The following is a 20,169-nucleotide window of genomic DNA, read 5'->3' as shown; positions in this document are numbered from 1 at the left end:
GACTAGGCTCCCAGGAACTACTGATTGAATGAACTAACAAGGAAATTAAGAAGCAGAAAGCCTAGGTCCATCCACCTGAATAAGGGGTGGAGAGAGGCAGGCAGGAATCAAGGGGGGGGGGGGGCGGTGTGTGGCTTGATTCCTGGACTGGAGTCCAGGATTTTCCTAGCCAGTTGGCTGTAACCTCCCCGAAACAGGCAAGAAATGGGAGAGTGCGCACGCAGGGACGTGTCTTTGACCTCGGGGGACCTCACCGAAATGCTGGACCCAGGGTCCCCAAAAGCAAGTGGCGCAGGAAACGCCACATCTCAATTTCGCACCTGCCCAAACTGAGAGCAAGACTACATATCCCAGGAGGCCCCGCGACGCGTACGGTTTCTGCCACGCGGCTTGCGCCTCCGCCGTTGGCCCGCTGGGGGCGCTGCGGCGACCCCTCCGCCGCCCCGTAGAAATCTCCGCGGCCCCGGGGCCGCTTGCTTCCTGTTTGTCGGACGAGGAGACATGGCGGCGGCGCCGGCGGCGGGGTCTGGGGCCGGCCGAGGGCGACGGGCAGCGGCAACGGTGGCGGCTTGGGGCGGATGGGGCGGCCGGCCGCGGCCCGGTAACATTCTGCTGCACCTGCGGCAGGGCCAGCTGACCGGCCGGGGCCTGGTCCGGGCCGTGCAGGTACGAAGCCGGCCCGGAGGGGCGGGGCGGGGCGGACCGGGCGGGAGCTGGCGGGGGGCCGGAGAAGAGGCCTTTCCAGGCCGCCGCAGTACGGGCCCGACCCCTCTTAGCCGGCCGCGGGGCCTCCCTGCAGGCTGTCCCGTTGCTGTCAGCCGCCGCGGGGCGGTGGGCACCCGCCGGCTAGAGGCCCAGGTTAGGGGCCGAGCGGGCCTGGGCTGCATCGGGCATCGATGGCGTGTACGAGCCCTGGGCCCAGCTCCTGGATCCTCCCAGCCCTGCGCCACGTCTGCACGTCTGGGGGACCCTGAGCGAGTTTGATTTAGCTTCTAAGGGCCTCGAGTTTGTCCCCCGTGAACTGGGTGGTGGGTCATTATTGCAGCCCCCGAACGGTTCCTAAGCCTATCATAAATGTCATTCTCTCAGAGAGGCCTTTCCTTGACACTACCCCGTACTCCACATTTAAAGTAGGTCCCCATTGTTATTCAGTCACAGCCCTGAATTCGTTTTGCTCACATTACTTTCTTAGTCTGTAATTACATATTTCTTTGTTGTCTACCCTTTTTCTCGCCTGTATCCCACGTTAGGCTGAGCTCCAAAGGGTGCAGTGTAAAGCGTCATGGTTAAGAGCGAGGACTTTGGAGTCAGGCCTGGATTCAAAGCCTTGCTTGAGCCAGTTATCTTTGGGTGCCTCAGTTTTCTCACTTGTGAAATGGAGATGGTAATTAGTAACCTTCCTCTTAAGGTGCTGTGAGGATCAATGGAGACCGTTCTGTAAAGCGTTAAGTGCGTTTTTGTTCCTTAGTAAGGGTTGAAGGATAATCAGTTAGTTAATGGTATCTGGCTTATAATAGGCGCCCAATATATGATTAGTATTTTTTTGAATGAATGAAGGACATTGCTTTAGGGTAAGGCAGGATGGAAAGACCTAGGCTTCTCGCTGTACTACCCTCCTTTCATTCCCACAACTTAGGTTACAAACACGCCTGGAAAACAGCTTAATTTAAAGACAACTTTTGCATATAGAAACTTTTCGAAGGATACAGAAGAAACTAATACAGTGGTTGGTGGGAATCAGTGGCAATTGGGTAGATGGGGGAGAGAATGGGAGTGAGATTTTTTGCAATGTACTATATATATCTATATATAAACGAGCCATTTCAGTATTACTCATATACTTAAAAGGACAGAATAAAGATAAAAACCAGGTGGTCTCTGTGTTAACAGGTTATAGATGAAGAACCAGTTCTGGGTGAGCAGTATTTTCCCCAACATCAGATAATCGTAGTTGAGCAACTTTTTCCCCCTGCATTCTTCTCTATCTGCCTTAACATCCTGGAAAGACTTGCTCTTTAAACCAAAATGCCTTACCTAGCAGGGTTGTAGGGACATGCAGAAAGGGAGTTAATTCACCATCACTGAGCACATACTTCAGATCAAACATTGTGGAAGGTATTCAAACAGTGTCTTCATTTAATCTTCAGTCTTTTGAATAAGGTGTCAGGACTTGTGTTTCAATGCAGATGAGGAAACTGAGGCTCAGGAAAAAAAAGGTGATCTCTTACTAAACACCCGTCTTGCTTATCCTTTACATTCTGAGGTCTGTAGGGAGCCACAAAGGTCATTTGGCATAATAAATGAGACAATTTAGGACACTTAATTTGTTTCCAGTGATGGATGACTTGGAATGGGAGGAGATTGGAGAAGCTCCCCAGATAGAAGGGTGCTAGAAGGGGCGCCTGGGTGGCTCAGTGGGTTAAAGCCTCTGCCTTCAGCTCAGGTCATGATCCCAGAGTCCTGGGATCGAGCCCCACATCGGGCTCTCTGCTCAGCGGGGAGCCTGCTTCCTCCTCTCTCTCTGCCTGCCTCTCTGCCTACTTGTGATTTCTCTCTGTCAAATAAATAAAAAATATTTAAAAAAAAAAAAAAAAAAAAAAAGAAGGGTGCTAGAATACTCTTAAGCCTGCTTTAGGATGAGTATTGTGCTAATCAGTAGTTGTATGCAGGCATGGAAGCTCTTTCCAAGGTTGAGATGGAGAGATCTTCATAAAACTCTGGTCATGATAAAGTGGGGAATTTCGTCTTTCAGATGTATCCTTTCTTGGTGACTTTGCTTGATCTCTTCCTTGCTCCACATACCCACTTTCCCCACATTATAGGTAAATTCTTTGCACACAAGCATTTCCATAGCACAGTAAGCATGTCCATTATGGCATATTGGTATACTGGAAAAGACAAGCTTGAAAAAAAATTTAAGTTGTGAACACATAACATGAACTTTCCCATCTTACCCATTTTTTTCCCAAGATTTTATTTATTTATTTGACAGAGAAATCACAAGTAGGCAGAGCAGTAGGCAGAGAGAGAGGGGGGAAGCAGGCTCCCCGCTGAGCAGAGATTCCCAACGCAGGGCCTGATCCCAGGACCCCGAGATCATGACCTGAGCCAAAGGCAGAGGCTTAACCCATTGAGCCTCCCAGGCACCCCTATTTTTCTTTTTTTTTTAAGATTTTATTTATTTGACAGAGACACAGTGAGAGAGGGAAAACAAGCAGGGGGTGTGGGAGAGGGAGACGCAGGCTTCCCACAGAGCAGGGAGCCCATTGCGAGGCTCTGTCCCAGGACCCTGGGATCATGACCTGAGCTGAAGGCAGACGCTTAATGACTGAGCCACCCAGGCACCCCTCATCTTACCCATTTTTAAGTGTACAATTCAGTAGTAGAAGGTGTGTTCACATTGTTGTGAACCGGAGCTCCAGCATCTTTTCGTCTTGCCAGTCTGAAACTCTATACCCATTAAACAACTCCCCTCCCGCCCCCCTTGCCCCCAGCAGCTACCATTCTACTTTTTGTTTCTATGAATTTGACTACTTTAGATACTTCATGGAAGTGGAATCAAGCAGTATTTGTCTTTTTGTGACTGGCTTATTACAGTTAGCATAAAGTCCTCAAAGTTCATGCGTGTGTTAGCATGTGGACAGGATTTCCTTGGAGAAGACCGTATTTTAAAGGAAGGTGGACCTAGATTGAACCCTAGGTCACTTACTAGTTGAGTGTCCTAGGTTATGTTAAACTTTCTGAAGCTCTGTTTCCTTATTTCTGATATGGCAATAATAATATCCATCTCATAGGGCTGTTTGGAGGATGAAGAGACATCATATGTCTCAAAAGCTTGGACAGGGGTGCCTGGGTGGCTCAGAGGCTTTAACAGCCTCTGCCTTGGGCTCGGGTCATGATCCCAGGGTCCTAGGATTGAGCCCCACGCCGGGCTCTCTGCTCCGCAGGGGGCCTGCTTCCTCCTCTCTCTGCCTGCCTCCCTGCCTACTTGTGATCTCTCTTTGTCGAATAAATAAATAAAATCTTTAAAAAAATAAAAAAATAAAAAGCTTGGCCAGTGTGAGGCAGATAGTGGATGTTCAGTAAATAGTTGCAGTCAGCTTGTTAGACTGGGCTTCTTAAGGGACTTTGTGTCTGCAGAGCCTGGAAACAGTGTCAGGCTCTTGATACCCAGGACTCAGAAGATTGTTTGAATTGAATCGTGAGGGCTCAGTCTTCCTCCTCCTCAATCCTGTCTCTACTCCTGAACAGTCTCAGGGTTTTAAAGAGTTCTAGAGTCAGATACCCTAGGTTTGAATCCTTGCTCTGGTACATACTTGCTGTCTGCGTTTGGGCAAGTTACTTAATCTCTTTATGCTGCAGTTTCTTCATTTGTGGAATAGGGCTAATCATGAGACAGCCTATAAGATTGTGGTAAGGATCAAGCGAGTTCTCATATATAAAGCACTTAAAGTGGTGTTTTAAAATGTAGTAAGCATGCTATGAAGGTTAGCGAGTATTGTTTAACAAATTCTCTATATTCTGATGGACCCTAAATCTATATTTCCATCCAGATTTCTCCCATTAGCTTCAGATGGGTATATCCAAATATCTTCTCAGCACCTCCACTTAGATGTCTAGTGGGCATCTCAAACTTAATATAGAATTCCTGATTCCGTAATTCCTCCTTCACCAAACCTGATCATCCCCAAGTCTTCCACATTTCCCTAAATGGGATTTAGGAGAAGTTTGGGAGAAGACTCCAGACTGCATGATTTAGAATGGGCCTGTGCTATGTGGATTTTCGTGTATTTTCTTTTCTCCCATTTGATTTGTCCTCTATCAGGGTAGCAAAGTAATGCTGGTGTAATGCTCTAGTGTTTACAGAGCCTGCGTACGTTTTATCAGCACGTTTGATCCTTACAGCAAATCAGATCTTACAAATCCCTTGCTTAAAGCCCTCCAGTAGCATCCCTCTGCAGTTACATTCCTTACGGTGCGTGCACAAGACCTGCGTGATCAGTAGGAGTTGAGGGAAGGGGATAGACTAGGCAAACCGTAGGCTCAAGGCAGAGTAACTCAAACAGATTGTGTCCCACCACCGCTAGAGCTTGTCCTTCAGTATGGCAGTCTGGTGACAAACTAGGTTATGGCATCCTCGTTCTACTTCCCAAATGCTAATCATTGCTTCCTTCATGATTATTGGCATAGGTCATTTCTACCCGAACATTACTTACCTCACACTTTAGATTGACCCCCGCCTTGTTTTTTCTTTTTTTTAAGATTTCGTTGAGCACAATTATTTTGACCTCATCATCCTAAGCATTAGTATTTGTGAAACCTAAGGGTTTAAGTCAAATATAGTCTTCCTTTGCCTGTCAAGGGTAATTTGGTATTAAAAAACCCCTGGATATGATAACTTCTCATAAATTAAAAATAGAAATGCTATTCATTTTAACAAGAAGTTTTTGTATTTACAAACCGTAAGATTCACTCCTAATTATATTAAAACAAATCCCATTAAAGTGGACACAAGTATTCCTTGGTTAACAGTTATAATCAGAATAACCTTGGGGCCCCTGGGTGGCTCAGGTCTGCCTTTGACTCATGTCATGATCCCAGGATCCTGGGATCGAGTCCTGCATCGGTCTCCTTGCTTGGCTGCGAGCCTTCTTCTCCCTGGCCTGTTCTGCCTGCTGCTCCTCTCCTTGTGTTCTCTCTGTCTCTGACAAATGAATAAATAAAATCTTTTAAAAAAATTAAAGAATAACCTAACAAAGTATTTTATTTTCCTGAATTTTTTTTAAAGATTTTATTTATTTATCTGAGAGAGAGGCAGTGAGAGAGAGCATGAGTGAAGAGAAGGTCAGAGGGAGAAGCAGACTCCCCGTGGAGCTGGGAGCCCGATGTGAGACTCGATCCCGGGACTCCGGGATCATGACCTGAGCCGAAGGCAGTCGTCCAACCAACTGAGCCACCCAGGCGTCCCCTGAATTATTTTTTAAGACAGCTATTTACTTGAATTTAATATGATACTATAAGACATAAGATATCTTACACTTAGGATTACGGGGCTGGGTGGCTCAGTCAGTCATCTTCCTTCGGCTCAGGTCATGATCCCAGGGTCCTGGGATCAGGTAACGCATTGGGCTCCCTGCTCAATGGGGAGTCTGCTTGTCCCTCTCCCCGGCCCCCCTCCCCTGGCTCATGTGCTATCTCTTTAGAAAAAAATGAATTTTAAAAAAGATATCTTACACTTAGGATTAAACAAACAAGATACACATTTATGTTTATGAAATTCAGCCTTTATTTAAAAAGAAAAGCAGTAAAGACAAAATAAGTCAATGAAAACTGAGTGTCTGGAAATGCCACATCCGCTGAACAGGTTGACAGCTTATGCAGCATGATGTAAGAGATTATCACTGCTATAAACTGTCAAACCACAAGTACTCCAAGAGAAGAAACCCGTACAACTCCTGCCAGTAATTCAGCTTTGAAGATGACTGGATTGGTGGCTCTTTCATCATAGTAATCAGATGTCCACAAGGAAAACAAAATCCAAACGATTATTTTTAAATGGGAGTAAATGCCTTGTAAGACTATGTAGACAGGGTAAAAGAAATTCCTTGAGTAGTTGAATATTTGGACTACGATAGGGAAGCTCTCTGGGTATCATGAGCCTTGTAACTAAAAACAGCTGTGCTCTGCCCCACTTTTTGCCCCCAAATTCTGCCCTCCCCACACAACCACTGCCCACACTGTAGCTGTTTTTTTGCAGGGGAAGGGTCCTGCAGGAAACAGGATAGCCAGTATTTCTTTTTCTTTTTTTTTTTTTTTAAGATTTTATTTATTTATTTGACAGACAAAGATCACAAGTAGGCAGAGAGGCAGGCAGAGTGGGGGGGGGGGGGGAAGCAGGCTCCCTGCTGAGCAGAGAGCCTGATGCGGGGCTCGATCCCAAGACCCCGAGATCATGACCTGAGCCGAAGGCAAAGGCTTAACCCACTGAGCCACCCAGGTACCGCAAGCATAGCCAGTATTTCTTTCTTTTTTTATTTTTTAAAGATTTTATTTATTTATTTGACAGACCACACAAGTAGGCAGAGAGGCAGGCAGAGATGGGGGGGAAGCAGGCTCCCTGCTGAGCAGAGAGCCCAAATGCAGGGCTCGATCCCAGGACCCTGGGATCATGACCTGAGCTGAAGGCAGAGGCTTTAACCACTGAGCCACCCAGGCGCCCCTTAAGGTTATTTCTTGACTTCAGTTTTAGACATTATCTGTTTTCTTCCCTTGTAAACTAGGATTTAATTCTCAACATGCTATGCCACATGTTTCTTTTTGATTCTTCTAATGTAGTTAAGTCACAATTTGGGCTATTGGTGTTAAATATTTATACGATCATGATATCATTGGTTACAATAGAGCCATATGGTATACGACAGTATATGCTTTATATATATATATATTTTGAGTTAAAAGCTGCTGTCCCCTTCCCCATTGTTTGAATTGAGTTATAAATATAGAATTCTCCCTATTTAGTGTATAGACGCATATCTTGTTCTGTTGTGCTTTGTCTGTTGTGCTCATGGATACTGCATTTTTGCAAAATTGAAGGTTTGTAATAACCTTGCATCAAAGAAGTCTCTTGGTGCCATTCTCCAACAGCATTTGCATACTTGGTGTCTCTGTCTCATTTTGGTAATGTTCACAGTATTTCGAACTTCCATTATTATTATTATAATATGGTGAACTGTGAAAGATCAGATGATAGCATTTTTAGCAATAAAGTATTTTTTACTTTATTCTTTAATGAAGACATGTACATTTTTTAGACATAATCTCACACCTAATTGACTACAGTGTAATGTAAATATAACTTTTACGTGCACTGGAAAACCAAAGAATTCATTTGACTCACTTTATTGTGGTGGTCTGGAACCCACAATATCTCCGAGGTATGCCTGTTAGTTCTATGAGTTTTAACAAATGCAGTTGTGTGACCACCACTAGGGTTAGGATATAGAAAATTTCCTTGTAGTAGTTAACCCCTTCCCTAGCCCCATCCTCTAGCAGTTGCTCATCTGTTTACTGTCCTGTTCCTATACCCTTTTACACATTCTCATTGCAATGGAACTGAACCATATGTAGCCTTTGGGTCTGGCTTCTTTCACTAGAATAATGTCATTCTTTTAAAATTTGCTTTGGTTTTTGTGTGCTTGTAATTTAGTCCCAATTCTAAAACTTTCTTTTTTTTTTTTTTTTAAGATTTTATTTATTGACAGGAGAGACAGCCAGAGAGGGAACACAAGCAGGGGGAGTGGGAGAGGAAAAGCAGGCTTCCTACAGTGCATGGAGCCTGATGCGGGGCTCCATCCCAGGATCCTGGGATTGTGACCTGAACTGAAGGCAGACTTAACCAACTGAGCCATCCAGGCATCCCTAAAACTTTCTTTTTTAAAAAGAAATCCTTCTTGGAATTCTCCATCTTCCTTCATTTGGATTAGTTCCTTGCTAGGACAGCTATACATCTGAATTCTTGGGATTTCCCTTCACCACATTTAAGGTGTTTTGTTTTTATTATGTTTTAGATCCTTTGTTTCGTGAATCCTGTCTTTCTTGGGGGAATACATTCACTAGTAGCCTCCCAAGAAAGAGTACGTGAGAGGTGGCTTTTTTTTTTTTCTTAAGCTTGCATGTTTGAAAATGTCTTTTATTCTTATAATTGTATATTAAGTTTAGCAGGGTATAGAATTCTAAGTTGGAAGTTATTTTCCCTTAAATTTTTTAATGGTGTTATTCCATTGTCTTTAAGCATTTGGTGTGAATGTTGAGAGGTTCTGTTCTGATTCCCATTCCTCAGTATATGACCTATTTTCCCATCCCTTACCCCCTCAAAGCTTTTAGGATCATCTCTTTCTGGCATTCTGAAATTTAATCATGGTGAGAGTCTTTCTTTTTTGTTCATTGTGCTGGACATTTTGTGTAAGTACACATTAAAATGTGTGACTGAAAAATAAATATGTAATAACTATTAAAAAGTCATGTCCAGGGGTGCCTGCATGGCTCAGTTGGTTGAGCGACTGCCTTCGGCTCAGGTCATGATCCTGGACTTCTGGGATCAAGTCCCGCATCGGGCTCCCAGCTCCTTGGGGTGTCCGCTTCTCCCTCTGACCTTCTCCTCTCTCATGCTCTCTCTCACTCATTCTCCCTCAAATAAATAAATAAAAACTTAAAAAAAAAAAAAAGTCACGTCCATCACCTGGCATTAATTTCCTCTGAAAAATACACTGTTCTCTTAGGGTCCTATTTTTATTTTTTAATTTTTAAACTTTTAAAAGGCCCTCCTATTTTTATTTTTATTTATTTATTTATTTATTTTTTAAAGATTTTATTTATTTGACAGAGAGAGATCACAAGTAGAGAGGCAGGCAGAGAGAGAGAGAAGCAGGCTCTGCTCAGCAGAGAGCCCAATGTGGAACTCGATCCCAGGACCCCGAGATCATGACCTGAGTGGAAGGCAGCGGCTTAACCCACTGAGCCACCCAGGCGCCCCAAGGCCCTCCTATTTTTAAAAGCCATTTTCTCTCCTGTGATTATGTTGGCTGTGATTGCTTTAGAGAACTTTATGGAATGGGGAGAGTTGAGTTGGTTCTGAATGAGAGAAAGTGTGATTCTTCCAACTTTGTTCTCTTGCCTCAAGATTATTTTGGCCATCCTGGGTTCCTTGCATTTCCATATGAATTTTAGTATCAGGTTGTCTGTTTCTTCAATGAAGCCACCTGGGATTATGATGGAAACTGCATTGACTCTATATAGGAAGTATTGCCATTTTAGCAATATTAAGTCTTCCAGTCTATGAACATGGATGGCTTTCCATTTATTTAGACTTCCACTAATTTCTTTCAATGATACTTTGTAGTTTCATTTTATAAGTCTTGTATTCCTTTTGTTAAATTTATTCCTAAGTGTTTTATTATTTTTGGTTTCATTGTAAATGGGACTGTTTTCTTAATTTCATTTTTGGATTGTCTGTTGTAAGTGTATAGACATTTAGCTAATTTTTGTATATCGATTTTTATCCTGCAGCCTTACTGAACTCATTTGTTAGCTCTAGTAGTTTTATGTGTAGGTTCCATAATGTACTCTATATACAAGATCATAGGATGGCAAATATAGTTTTTCTTCTTTCCCACCTGGATGCCTTTATTTTTTTTCTTACCTAATTGCTCTGGCCTGAATTACTAGTACAATGTTACATAGAAGTGGTGAGGATCAACATCTTTGTCTTTTTCCTGATCTTAGTGGGAAAGCATTCAGGCTTTCACTGTTAATTATGATGATAGTTGTGGGTTTTTGTTAAATGCCCTTTAACAGGTTGATTAGATTGATTAATTTTCATATGTTGAACAAACCTTGAATTCCTGGAATATACCTTGCTTGGTCATGGTGTATATAATCCTTTTTACATGTTGCTGGATTTGGTTTGGTAGGGTTTTGCTAGGGATTTTTGTGTCTGTATCCATCAGAGATATTGGTCAGTAGTTTTCTTATGACATCTTTGTCAGATTTTGGTATCAGGATAACAGAATGAGTCGGGAAGTGTCCCCTTTTCTGTTTTATGGAAGAGTCTGTGAAGAATTTTTAGTTTCTTTAAAAGTTTTGTAGAGGGTTCCTGGTGGCTCAGTTGGTTAAGCGACTGCATTCAGCCCAGCTCATGATCCTGGAGTCCTGGGATAGAGTCCAGTATCAGCCTCCCTGCTCAGCAGGGAGTCTACATCTCCCTCTGACCCTCCCCTATCTTGTGCTGTCTCACTATCTCATTCTCTCTCTCTCAAATAAATAAATAAAATCTCAAAAGAAAATAAAATGGGGTGCCTGGGTGGCTCAGTGGGTTAAAGCCTCTGTCTTCAGCTTGGGTCATGATCCCGGGGTCCTGGGATCAAGCCCTGCAATCAGGCTCTCTGCTCAGTGGGGATCCTGCTTCCCCTACCTGCCGCCTGCCTCTCTGCCTACTTGTGATCTCTGTCTGTCAAATAAACAAATAAAAAATCTTTTAAAAAATAAATAAAATAAATGTTTTGTAGAATTCACCAGTGAAGCATTGGTTTTGGGCACACTTTTTTTTGTGGGTAGTTTTCTTTTTTCTTGCTAAACCAGTGATTCACCTCTTCTTGAGTCCATTTCAGTATTTTGTATCTTTCTAGGAGTTTGTCCATTTCATCTAGGTTATGTAATTTGTTGGCATGTAATTGTTACTACTACTTCATTATAAACCTTTTTATTTCTATATTATTGGTAGTAATGTCCCTCTTTTATTCCTGAGTTTAGTTATTTGAGTCAGTGTTAAGTTGGTCATCATAACTAAAGTTTTAATTTTGTTGCTCTTTTAAAGAACCAACTTTTGATTTTGTTGATTTTTCTTGATTATTTTTCTGCTCTCCATATCATTTATTTTTTTTTAAAGATTTTATTTATTTGATATATAGAGAGAGATCACAAGTAGATAGAGAGGCAAGCAGAGAGAGAGGGGGAAGCAGGCTCCCTGCTGAGCACAGAGCCCGATGTGGGGCTCGATCCCAGGACCCCGAGACCACGACCCGAGCCGAAGGCAGAGCTTAACCCACTGAGCCACCCAGGTGCCCCCATATCATTTATTTTTGTAGTCGTATTTATTTCCTTGTGCTTGTTTGGGGTTTGGTTTATGCTATTCTAGTTTCTCATGGTGAAAGTTTAGTTAATTTATCTGAGACATTTTTCCTTTTTAGTATAAATGTGCATACCTGTAAATTTGTAAACACCACATTTGCTGAGTCCCATGAAACCATGTTTTTCTTTTTTTTTTTTTTCCTTTTAAGAAAAAGAAAAATGGTTTCCCATTGTTTTTGGACTTGCCTTGATTTGAACTAGCTTGAATGATAGGAAATTGCTGATAGTCAGTCTTTTTTTTTTTCTTAACCTACAGAAATAGTGATGCCTTTGGTTCACCCAAACACAGATTATTCTCACAAACATTTCATTATCTCTCTATTACTTCTGTATTATCTTATTTTTACAATCCGAGAAAACAGGCTCAGGAAGGATAATGGGATTCGTCCAAAATCATAGAACTGATATGCGCCAGGATAAACTAAGATGTTATTGAAGACCTGCATGTCCTGTAATAACAGTCATAAGATGCTTTTGATCTGATTGAGGGACAAGTGTATGTGAAAATAATTCACATCCGGCCCCTGGTTAATGATACGTCATAAGAGTGTTAGTGGAACTGTGCCATAGTTGATTAATGAACCTGTCATTAGACTAAAAAGTTATTGCTTATTTCTTCAAACATTTACTGAGTCTCTGTTCTTTGCCCGGCATTCTTTGAGAGAGAGAAGGTGGGCACGATAAACGCAGCCTAGTACCTACTCTGAAGGTGCTTGTGGTCTACAGGAGGAGGGGAACAAGTGAATCAGTAATTATGATGTTAAGATCAGGCCCCAGAGGAGGAGCACGTCCTCACTTAGAAAGGAGAGAGAGGAGCAAGGGTACTTGGGTGGCTCAGTGGGTTGAGCATCCAACTCAGACCCTGATCTCAGGGCTGAGGTCATGGTCTCAGGATCATGGGATTGAGCCCTGCATCGACTGAGCCCAGTGTCAGGCTTCATGCTCAGCGTGGAGTCTGCTTGAGAGTCTTTCCTCCTCCCCCCACCCCCTGCTCCCCCCGCCCGCTCCTAGTGTGCATGTGTGCATGCACTTTCTTGCTCTCTGTCAAATAAATAAATTAAATCTTTTAAAAAGAAAGAAAAAGGAGAGAGGGGAAGACCCAGCAAGGAACATTTCTGGTTATTTGTGTCACACTTTGAAGAAGGAGAAGGAGCTTTCCAGGTAACAACAGAGAACATTTTAGGCAAGGAAGAACACGTGCAGAGAGACATAGAGAACATGTGCGTTTGGAGAAGTGTGCACTAAGAGACGAAGTTAGAGAGGAGGATTGGTAATAGGATGCAAAGGCTGCTGTGTCACAAGGCGAGGAGCTGGACTTTTCACTTGTAGGCTGTTGGGGAGCTTTTGAAGGTTTCTAGAAAGAGACCTTTGAATTATTTCTCCTGGGTATGTTTAGGAGGCAGCTGCTTTCCTTTGCCACGCATGCTAGTCATTCTGTCCTCATCAGCGAAATGTTCCTTTTTCTTTTTTTCTTTTGCTTCACAGTTCACAGAGACGTTTTTGGCAGAGAGAGACAAGCAGTCCAAATGGAGTGGGATTCCTCAGCTGCTCCTGAAGCTGTATGCAACCAGCCACCTCCACAGTGACTTCATTGAGTGCCAAAACATCCTCAAGGTAACTCTTAGGGGCCTTGGAAAGGCTTCATTCAAAGCCTCCAGGTGATGCAGATGTCTGTTTTTCTCTCCTTCAGTCTGCTTTTTAAAATAGACTGTTTCTGTTGTGTAAGCTGTAGAAAATTTGGAAAGTTGAGAAAAATCACAAAGAAGAAAATAAAAATCAACTATAATCCCACCACCCAAAGATAATCACCATTAAGTTCCCTGTGTCTGCCCTTCTGGGCTTTATTCACACTTGTTTTGTGGCAGTGCTTGCTTAATTTGGGAGGCCAACCCTATGTCCTGGGTTTGGGATGACCTTCTTTTTAAGAAGGTTTTTTAAAACTCTCATACTGCTAAAGGTTCAGGGAAGTGATCTTGTGGTTGTTTGTTTTTTGTTGTTGTTGTTTGTTTTTTAAAGATTTTATTTATTTATTTGACAGACAGAGATCACAAGTAGGCAGAGAGGCAGGCAGAGAGAAAGGAAGGGAAGCAGGCTCCATGTTGAGCAGAGAGCCCGATGTGGAGCTCGATCCCAGGACCCTGGGGTCATGACCTGAGCAAAAGGCAGAGGCTTTAACCCACTGAGCCACGCAGGCGCCCCAACCTTGTGGTTGTTGATCCATTATGACCAACATAAGAAGATGAAGGAACTGGGATTGATGGTTGGGAGAGGGATGGAAGAGTGCAGAGAGATTCTAAGGCACTTGTTCTCAAACTTGAGTGTGTATCAGAATCACCTGGAAGGCCCATGTGCCTGCCGGGAGTTTATGGTTCACTAGGTCACCGAGTTACTGTGTCCAAACTTTAGCGTCAGGGGTGGGTCCAAATTTGAATTTAGATGACCAGTACTAGTTGCAGTTAAAACTCGTGTGAGTTACAGTTGATTGTAATGAAACTTGATATAATGTTCTTTGGAAGTAAAGTTTTGATTATTATATCACATAAGTCATTCTAAAATATAGTAGGCAGCAAATAAGCTTTACCTTTAAGAAGAGATGTTTTGTCTGTACAACTTTTCTGTAAATTTAAAATAATTTCCAAATAAGTTTATTTAATTAAAAAAGGGTGTTTTGTATTCTTGATATTATAGTCTGAATGAGACAGAAATAGTTGCAGTGTTTTACACTTTTTGAAAATTCTGTGCAAGGAATTATACATTACACTTGATTCCTGCAAAATCTCTGAGATACGGGGTAGAAGGAAGAGAGAAATTAACGTTTGTGAGTAATTGCTCTGCAGTCACTATTTCTTTCTTCATCCAACACATGCTTCTTTGAAGTCTCTGTACCAGGCTTATTTAATTCCTGTGGTAACTCTATGACATGGGTGGTCTACTTACTTGTTCTAGTCCAGAATACTTCTGATTGTGAGAGACAGTAGCCCACTCAGACTATCAAAAAAGATCCTTTATTGTCTCACAAATTGGAGAGCACATGTGTGAATTCAGGGGCTAAACAGGGTTAAGCTATCCTTTTCTTACCTTGACATCTGCGTGTGGTCTAAAATGTTCCTCCATGTGATCACAGTGCTAGGGGGACATTTCTACAACTTGGGCCAGCCACCGAGGTGAGGGAATGAGACACTGTTGGCGAGGCCTGGTCACCTGCTCCTGGGGCTCGCACTGAGGTGCTTGGTGGCAGCCCCAACAGAACTCTGTGGAAAGTGGAAGGGGCCTTTCCCCCAAGGAAATGGGGCTTTTATTTGAAGAAGAGAAAACGAGATAGTGGGCAGGCAAACCCAAATGTCTTCTATAATTTCCTTTTTCAGTTGAAAGAACAGCCTCAGCAGTAACCCACCCAGAGCCTGTGGCTATCACATGATGAGCCCAGATCTGTCTTCCTCCTAAGACCAGCTTCCACTGTACCGTGTTGCCAGCAGGAATCACATCCTAGTTTTATAGTTGAGAAAAATGAGACCTGGGGAAGGTGGTTCAGTCTCTCGTAAGTGGTTCAGTCACTAATTACATGAGCCTGGGCAACTTTGTGATTTTGCTTTTCCCACATAATATGAGTAAAACTATACTCACATCATTGAATTATTTTAAGGATTAGATGGGCTAAAGTATCAAAGCCTGGTGCCCAACATATAACCGGTTGTCTGTAAGAGTTCTGCTTTTTCCTGGTTTGTGATACCTGGACCAGCAGCATCAGGAGCCCTTGGCAGGCCCACCCCATGCTTACTGAATCAGAAACTCCGCCCGTGGGACTCAGCAGGAGGGATTTTAACAAGTCCTTCCAAGTGATTCTGATGTTCACCACTGTGTGAGAACCACTGCCCTCGCCCATTGTGTTCCTTCTTCCCTCAAGATCCCTGAAGAGAGAGCATAAGAGTAGGGTCCTGGGTTCTTCCCACACTCTGTTTCACCCCAAATAGTTACTTTTCTTCTCTAAGTGCAAACTCTGGAGCCAGACTTCCGACATTTAAATTCTGGCCCTGTCACTTAGCAGCTGTGTGACCTTGACAACTTCTTTGTATCTCAGTTTGCTTATCTATAAAATTAGGGTGATAAATTACTGTTATCTTGTAGGTTTGTGGGGATTAAAAGGGGTCATGCATGAAGTACTTAGAACCATACCTGGTACATAATCATTAAGTAAGTGAGCTATTATTACTACTTAAATGTTGATCATCATATTAGCTTTTCTGTAAGATTATTATCTTTCTGTTGTTGTCGCTGGGGGCTATCTTTGGGCTCATGGGCATTCAGGTTGTGACTAAAATGCAAACTGTTGTTTTGGTGTGTGGTTCCTCTTGGATACTAAAACTGAAAGTCTCTCTGTATACTTTTTTTAAATTAGGAAATTTCTCCTCTTCTCTCCATGGAGGCTATGGCATTTGTTACTGAAGAGAGGAAACTTACCCAAGAAACCACTTATCCAAATACTTATATTTTCGACCTGTTTGGAGGTGTTGATGTAAGTAGTTATTCATTACTACTACTGCTTAGTGGCTTGAGTATTTAACTCTTAAAATGGGAGAAGTAAGACATTGCAGAATTTACATCAAACAGTTCAGAATTTCAATCTTTAGAAGTTCAGGGGCGCTCACGTCTGTTGGCTCATCATAGCTTTTACATGAGAAGGATTGATTTATTTGAGTTGATAATATTTCTGCCTGTTTTTTTTTAAGGCACAAAGTGAAAGGTGTGTCTCTTATCCCCCATCCCCTCCTCAGAGGCAGCTGTGATTTCTAGTTTTTCTGTGTCCCTCCAGAGATGTTCTGTGGTAATTGTGTGTGTGTGTGTGTGTATATAAATAACCCCACCATCCTCACCTTAGGTTTATTTTCTCCCCACACAGAGGTGGCATACCCCATATACAGATAACACTGCTCTGTACCTTGCTTTTTTCATGTAATTCTCTAGGTTGGGGATAAATTCAGTATATGTAAATCTGCCTCATTATTTTAAATAGCTATATAGTATTCCCTGGTATAATTGTACCATAATTTATTTTCCCCAGGCCCCAACTGATGGGCATGTAGAGTTTTTTCACACCTTTGTTTTTACAACAAAGTTGCAGTGAAGGCTTTTATGCATGGGAGTATATACGTATGGGACCAAAACATATGTGTGCTTTATTGTTTATAAACTCATTAATTATATACCTAAGAGGTTATATCAGTTTACATTCCCAGTAACAAAGTGTAAGAGTGTCTGTTGCTCTACACCATCACCAACACAGTGTATGTGTGTGTGTCTTTGTGGACTGTGTTATTGAAGTCTGGCTGGTAGAAAAGTGCACCAGTGATTAGCACGAAGTGACTTTACCTTTGTCACTGCCACCCAAATCATGAAATGGAACATTATCGGCTCCCAGTAGTCTCCTTTACCTAATGGCACTTTTTTTTTTTTTTTAAAGATTTTATTTATTTATTTGACAGAGATCACAAGTAGGCAGAGAGGCAGGCAGAGAGAGTGAGAGGGAAGCAGGCTCCCTGCCGAGCAGAGAGCCCGATGCGGGACTCGATCCCAGGACCCTGAGATCATGACCTGAGCTGAAGGCAGCGGCTTAAACCACTGAGCCACCCAGGCGCCCCCCTAATGGCACATTTTAAGTAAATTTTAAGTATTAATTAAGTAGAGAAGAGAGAAGTGGTATTTCTTTAGTTTCTTAAAAAGGTTTATTGAGATATAGTTCACATACCATACAGTTTACCCATTTAAAGTATGCAATTCAGTGGTTTTTGGTAAATTCATAGATATGTGCAACCATCAGCACAGTCAATTTTAGGATATTTTTATCACCCCAGGAAAAACTCCTTATGTTTTAGCTATCACTACCCTACACACCCTTGTCATAGGGAATTTTTACTCTGTTTTCCTTCTCTATAGATATCCCTGTTCTGTACATTTCATCTGAATGGAATCATGTAATATGTGGTCTTCTGTTACTGACTGCTTTTACTTAGCTTAATGTTTTCAAGTTCATCCATGTTTTAGCATGTATTAGTACTTTATTCCTTTTTATGGCTGAAGAATATTCCATTGAATGGATATACCACATTTTGTATATGTTTGTCAGTGATGGACTTTTGGGCTTCCACCTTTAGCTGTTGAGAATAATGCTGCTCTCAATGTCCACAATAGCCAAACTATGGAAAGAACCTAGATGTCCATCAACAGATGAATGAATAAAGAAGATGTGGTATATATATATAATGGAATACTATGCAGCCATCAAAAGAAATGAAATCCTGCCATTTGCAATGACGTGGATGGAACTAGAGGTTATTATGCTGAGTGAAATAAGTCAATCAGAGAAAGACAATTATTATATGATCTCCCTGATATGAGGAATTTGAGGCAGGGTGGGGCGTGGTGGGGGTAGGGAAGGAAAAAATGAAACAAGATGGGATTGTGAGGGAGACAAACCATAAGAGACTTTTAATCTCACAAAATAAACTGAGGGTTGTTGGTGGTGGGAGGGATAGGGTGGCTGGATTATGGACACTGGGGAGGGTATGTGCTTTGGTGAGTGCTGTGAAATGTGTAAGCCTGATGATTCACAGACCTGTACCCCTGGGGCAAATAATACATCATATGTTAATAAAATAATTTAAAAATAATGCTGCTCTTAACTTCGTGTCCCCCTTGGTGCGTGGACATATGTTTTTATTAATTTGGGGTGTATACCTGGAAGTGGGTTTGCTGGGTCATATGGTAACTCTTAAGTTTAATCTTTTGAGGACTCTTTAGACTGTTTTCCAAAGCAACTGCACCGTTTTAGATGCCCACCTATGGTGTATGCAGGTTCTTATTTTTCCATGTCCTTGTTGTCAACATCTGTTGTTACCTATGTTTTGGTTATAGCCATATTCGCGAGTGTGTATCTCACTGTGCTTTTGATATGGGTTGTGTTGATGGGTAATGGTGCTGAGCATCTTTTTGTGTGCCTACAGGTCATCTGTATGTCTTCCTTGGAACATAGGAATGTGTGTTTGTTTGTTTTTTTTAAAGATTTATTTCTTTATTTCAGAGAGGGTTCACACTTCGTGGTGGGGGAGGGGCAGGGGGAGAGACTCTTCAAGCAGACTCCCTGCTGAGCGCAGAGCTTGACAAGGAGCTTGATTTCACAACCCTGAGATCATGACCTGAGCCAAAATCAGAGTCGGCCTCTTAATTGAGCCACCTAAGCACCCCTCCTTTTCCCATTTTTTAATTGGGTTGTCTTATGCATTCTAAGAGTACCTTATATATTCTCTTCATAGTTCTTAAAATTTGCATTCTTCTATCAGTGGGATTGAATATCTTTGTGTGTGTTTATAAGCAGTTCCTTTTCTGCCAGTTACCTCTTCGTAGCTTTTGCATCCTTTTCTATTTGATTATCGGGTCTTTCTCTTACTGATTTTCTGTCTTAGTTTTTTGGGCTGCCATAAAAGACCATCACAGACTGGGTAACTTATAAGCAACAGAAATCTATTTCTTATAGTTCTGGAGGCTGGGAATTCCATGGTCATGACACTGGCAGATTTGGTTTCTGGTGAAGGCCGTCTTCCAGGTTGCAGACTGCCAGCCTCTCCCCATGTCCTCTTATAGTGGAAGGGACTAGGGAATCTCTCAGGAGCCTCTTTTAGAAGGGCATAATCCCATTTATGAGGGCTCTGCCCTCCAAACCTAATCAGCTTCAAAAGGCCCCACAGCTTAATGCTGCCACGTTTGACATTAGGATTTAACATGAATTTTGGGAAGACACAGAGGTTTAGACTGTAGCACTTTGTGATTACTCAGTTTTTAAAGGTCCTTTATTATATGTGCTGTATTTTTTTCTCCAAGTTTGAGAAATGAATTTTGACTTCCCTTATGGTACTTTTAGATGTAGGTAAGGGGCCTTACTTTTTAGGTTATCAGATTGCTCAGTCTTTCCTTTTATGGCTTCAGAGCTTTGTTTCTTGCTTTTCCCGCTGTTGGATTATAAGCTGTGTCTCCTTTCTTGGTAATATTTTAAAGTTGTTATCACATATGTTTAAATTTTTGTACCATGTAATGAGTGAGGGACTGGGATCCTACTCCTCCAATCCCCCGTATCTGTCCTTATTCCCAGGGTGTCATGGTTATTTTATATCTTGATCTGGCTGGTGACTGTACAGGAATGATGTTCACTTTGTAAAAACTGGAGCTGTATATTTATGGTTTATATTTTACTGTCTCCGTATGTTATATTGCAATTTGTTTATTTGTTTAAAGATTTTATTTATTTATTTGACAGACAGAGATCACAAGTAGGCAGAGAGGCAAGTGGAGAGAGAGGGGAAAGCAGGCTCCCTGCTGAGCAGAGAGCCCGATGCAGGGCTTGATCCCAGGATCCTAAGATCATGACCTGAACCGAAGGCAGAGGCTTAACACACTGAGCCACCTAGGCGCCCGTTAGATTGCAATTTAAAAATG

At 42.2% G+C, this 20,169-nt stretch overlaps 1 protein-coding gene across 1 annotated transcript in view; it reads left to right on the top strand.

The window, feature by feature from the left end:
• Window positions 1–459: 459 nt before the first annotated feature.
• The window catches only part of LOC123926486 (transient receptor potential cation channel subfamily C member 4 associated protein), a 68,564-nt gene continuing 48,854 nt past the window's right edge, over window positions 460–20,169 (top strand). Inside the window, exons 1-3 of the mRNA XM_045980373.1 lie at window positions 460–666; window positions 13,171–13,299; window positions 16,082–16,198. Coding sequence (XP_045836329.1) covers window positions 502–666; window positions 13,171–13,299; window positions 16,082–16,198 — 411 coding nt within the window. The 5' untranslated portion in view covers window positions 460–501. The remainder of the gene's footprint in view (window positions 667–13,170; window positions 13,300–16,081; window positions 16,199–20,169) is intronic.

The sequence above is a fragment of the Meles meles genome, chromosome 16 (assembly GCF_922984935.1).
Source record: "Meles meles chromosome 16, mMelMel3.1 paternal haplotype, whole genome shotgun sequence".
In the NCBI taxonomy this organism is placed as follows: Eukaryota; Metazoa; Chordata; class Mammalia; order Carnivora; family Mustelidae; genus Meles; species Meles meles.
This window is presented reverse-complemented; position numbering and strand designations above follow the sequence as displayed.